Source organism: Poecilia formosa, unplaced genomic scaffold, assembly GCF_000485575.1.
Source record: "Poecilia formosa unplaced genomic scaffold, Poecilia_formosa-5.1.2 Scaffold296, whole genome shotgun sequence".
Classification (NCBI taxonomy): Eukaryota; Metazoa; Chordata; class Actinopteri; order Cyprinodontiformes; family Poeciliidae; genus Poecilia; species Poecilia formosa.
The window spans coordinates 744,567-747,507 of record NW_006800235.1 but is presented as its reverse complement, the minus strand read 5'-3'; the positions used below and the strand labels follow the sequence as shown (position 1 = coordinate 747,507).

The window sequence follows — 2,941 nt, the reverse complement described above, 5'->3', positions numbered from 1 at the left end:
CCTTTTTCCACATAATGTAACCGGTAGTGTTTATGATAAAAAAAAAAAAATAATTATGTGATCGGTATCAGTGCTCGGTTTCTGTGATCGACCCCCATGGATGACCGGTATCGGGAGGAAAAACCTGATCGGCACATCTCTTGTTTCAACTGTTGACTGTGTTCTACAACTTTGTATTTTTGTGTTTTATAACGTAAAGCACTTTGAGATGCACTATACAAATAAAATTTTATTTGAAATTTGACTCATATTTAAAAGCAGCAACATGTAAGGCTTTCTTTTGTTCTTCTAATCCCCTGGTCTAGATTCTCCATCAAATGAAATGAAATATTTAGGACCAAAAAAATCTATCTATTTGCTATTTTCTTATAAAGCACCGTCAGTCTCCAAGTTTCCTCAATACCTAATATCAACATACAGCAGGAAAAATGTGTATTTGATACACTGCAGATTTTTCCAAGTGGTAGTATTCAGCACTGTGCTTATACTAGGCTTGAAAATTAAAAGTTCATCAACCTAAAGGTGTTCCTGAGTCATAATGGATGAATTATTGTTCATCACCCATTTAAAGACCTACATCTAAGATGAAAATAATCTTTACAGATAAAAATAATCTATCCTGTCAGGTGGCTAATGGACGTAGAAAGACTTAAACAGATAAAATGCATTAATAGCCTAATATGTCAAGCGCTCTGCTCAACTTTAATTCTATTTTGGACATTTTTAGGAGACCATTTATACAAAACTCCCAGGTTGTCCTCTACTTTTATGTGTAAACACGTTGTAAATAAAAAACAAACAAACAAACAAAAAAACCCCAGAAAAACAAGACACAGACTATCGATACAATCCAGAATATGTGAGCATTATCTTAAATATACTGCTAAATCTTCGCTGGACCAGTTTGGGCCCTTAAAGCAGCCACTTCAATACGAGCTTCGTGTATAAATGTGAATTATGACAGCATCTTATATTAACATTAACAGTCAGTCAACTTCTTTCTTGACTAAAAAAGAGACAGTAAAGCCAAATGAATATAGAATTGACTATGCAGAGCGAAATAACTTTAATACCAACTTATTATAGCTTCAGTTAGCCATCGAGCTAACAGCAAACACCGACATGCTAACTCGTGCCATATTTACCTCAATGATCTTTTCCTTTTTCTTCTCTTGAGTTTTTTTATTTCCCGTAGCCGGAGCGGGCTTCTTCGGTGGCATATTGGTTCAGGAAACGCTATTCTATGAACTCGTGTGGGTGTTTGAGTCGGGTATTTCGGTTGGAAATGCACATAAACCAGTTAATGCTAGCAACAGGAAAGCAACGGCGGCGCCTTCAAGGCCACATGTGAGTTGTTGCTGAGGGGTGACGTCATCACCCAGCCAGAGAGGCATGACGGGTAATGCAGTAAGCAGGAGTAAAAGAGGAAAATACCTATGTACATCAATTATAAACGCAACTTTTCGCACAAACCTCCCAAATTTTGGGATAATTTTGTTTTATCCCAAGATGTACCTGACCTTTATATATACACAGACTCACAGCTTTAATTAAAGTGAGACTTCTTCTTTGGATACCAGCTTCATTCTCAATCTGCTGAGCCTAATGAGCCATTTAGAACTCAAGTGAATATATGTTCTAGACCAGGGGTGTCCAAAGTCGGTCCTGGAGGGCCGGCATCCTGCATGTTTTTGTTCTCTCCCTGGTTTAACACACCTCGATCAAATGATGGCTCGTTAGAAGGCCTAAGAAGAACATTGACGAGCTGAAAAGGTTGTTACTACAACCAGGGAGAGAACTGAAACATGCAGGATGCCGGCCCTCGAGGACCGACTTTGGACACCCCTGTTCTAGACAGTATTTAATGTCTCTGGAAACTGCGGCTTAGTGAAGCTCACAGACTTCAATGCATTTTTACCATTTGACCACTAGGGGTCAGTATCACAACATCTGTTTGGTGATTTTAAAAGGAAGCAATCAAGATGGATCAATTCAAATGGTGAAAATCAAGTAACCTAATTTCTTCTAACTCAGCCCGATACCGGAAAAAAATTGCATTTCTGCTGCAATAGATTTTATGTTCACCAATAATCCTCAGTTTTCCCTTAATTTAATTGTTTTTGCTTTGACTTAGTTGATTAATGCTTGATACGTCCAAATAAGGGAGAAAAATCTAGTCTTGAGTTGTCTGAGGCAGACTGCACAAACCACAGTTAAATGGATATTCAGAAGATTACCAAAAAAATTATTCTGTTACTGTTATATGTGATCACTCCAATAGCTTAGAATATCATTAAAAACTAATTGTCAGGATTTTAATTCAAAATGGGAAACTCATATATTAGATAAATCCATTACACACATTGTGACGTATTTCAAGTCTTTATTTCTGTTAATGCTGTTGATGGTGGCTTATAGCAGACCCAAAATAAATTTCTTAGAAAATTAGAATATATTATACAACCAATAAAAGTACACATATGCTGTAGTAGAGTACATGCATTCAGTACGTTCTCAGGGCTCTTTTTAAATGAATGACCAATTATTACTGACTGGAAATATTCCACTGGATTTAAAGCAACTTGGGTTCTATTCTCCACCATTCCTCCAGACTCTGGGACCCTGCCCTAGTAAAAAAAAAAAGTATACTTTAGTATATTAAATTTTAACATACTTCGATTAATGTACTTAAACTGTGCTATTTTGGAAGAACTTTTCTTGTGCTTAGTATATTTTAATAGTATTTAAATAGTATTAAATTACAATTTATAGTTTACTTGGTATACTTCAACGTACTTTAAGTATACTTTTTTATGTAGTATTCAAGAGCTTGATTAGTATATCTTGAGTGTACTAATTCTATCACAGAATTATATTAAAATATACTTTAAATATATTTTAAATATACTACTAATATATTAGTAATGTATTTAAATTACAC

General features: G+C 35.3%; 1 protein-coding gene across 2 annotated transcripts in view; it reads right to left on the bottom strand.

The window, feature by feature from the left end:
- The window catches only part of zc3h15 (zinc finger CCCH-type containing 15), a 9,569-nt gene extending 8,197 nt beyond the window's left edge, over positions 1-1,372 (bottom strand). Inside the window, exon 1 of one of the 2 annotated variants that reach the window (XM_007572171.2) lies at positions 1,146-1,372. In XM_007572171.2, coding sequence (XP_007572233.1) covers positions 1,146-1,220 — 75 coding nt within the window. In that variant the 5' untranslated portion in view covers positions 1,221-1,372. The remainder of the gene's footprint in view (positions 1-1,145) is intronic. The other variant, XM_007572170.2, reaches the window with a different exon arrangement.
- Between the last annotated feature and the right edge of the window lie 1,569 nt (positions 1,373-2,941).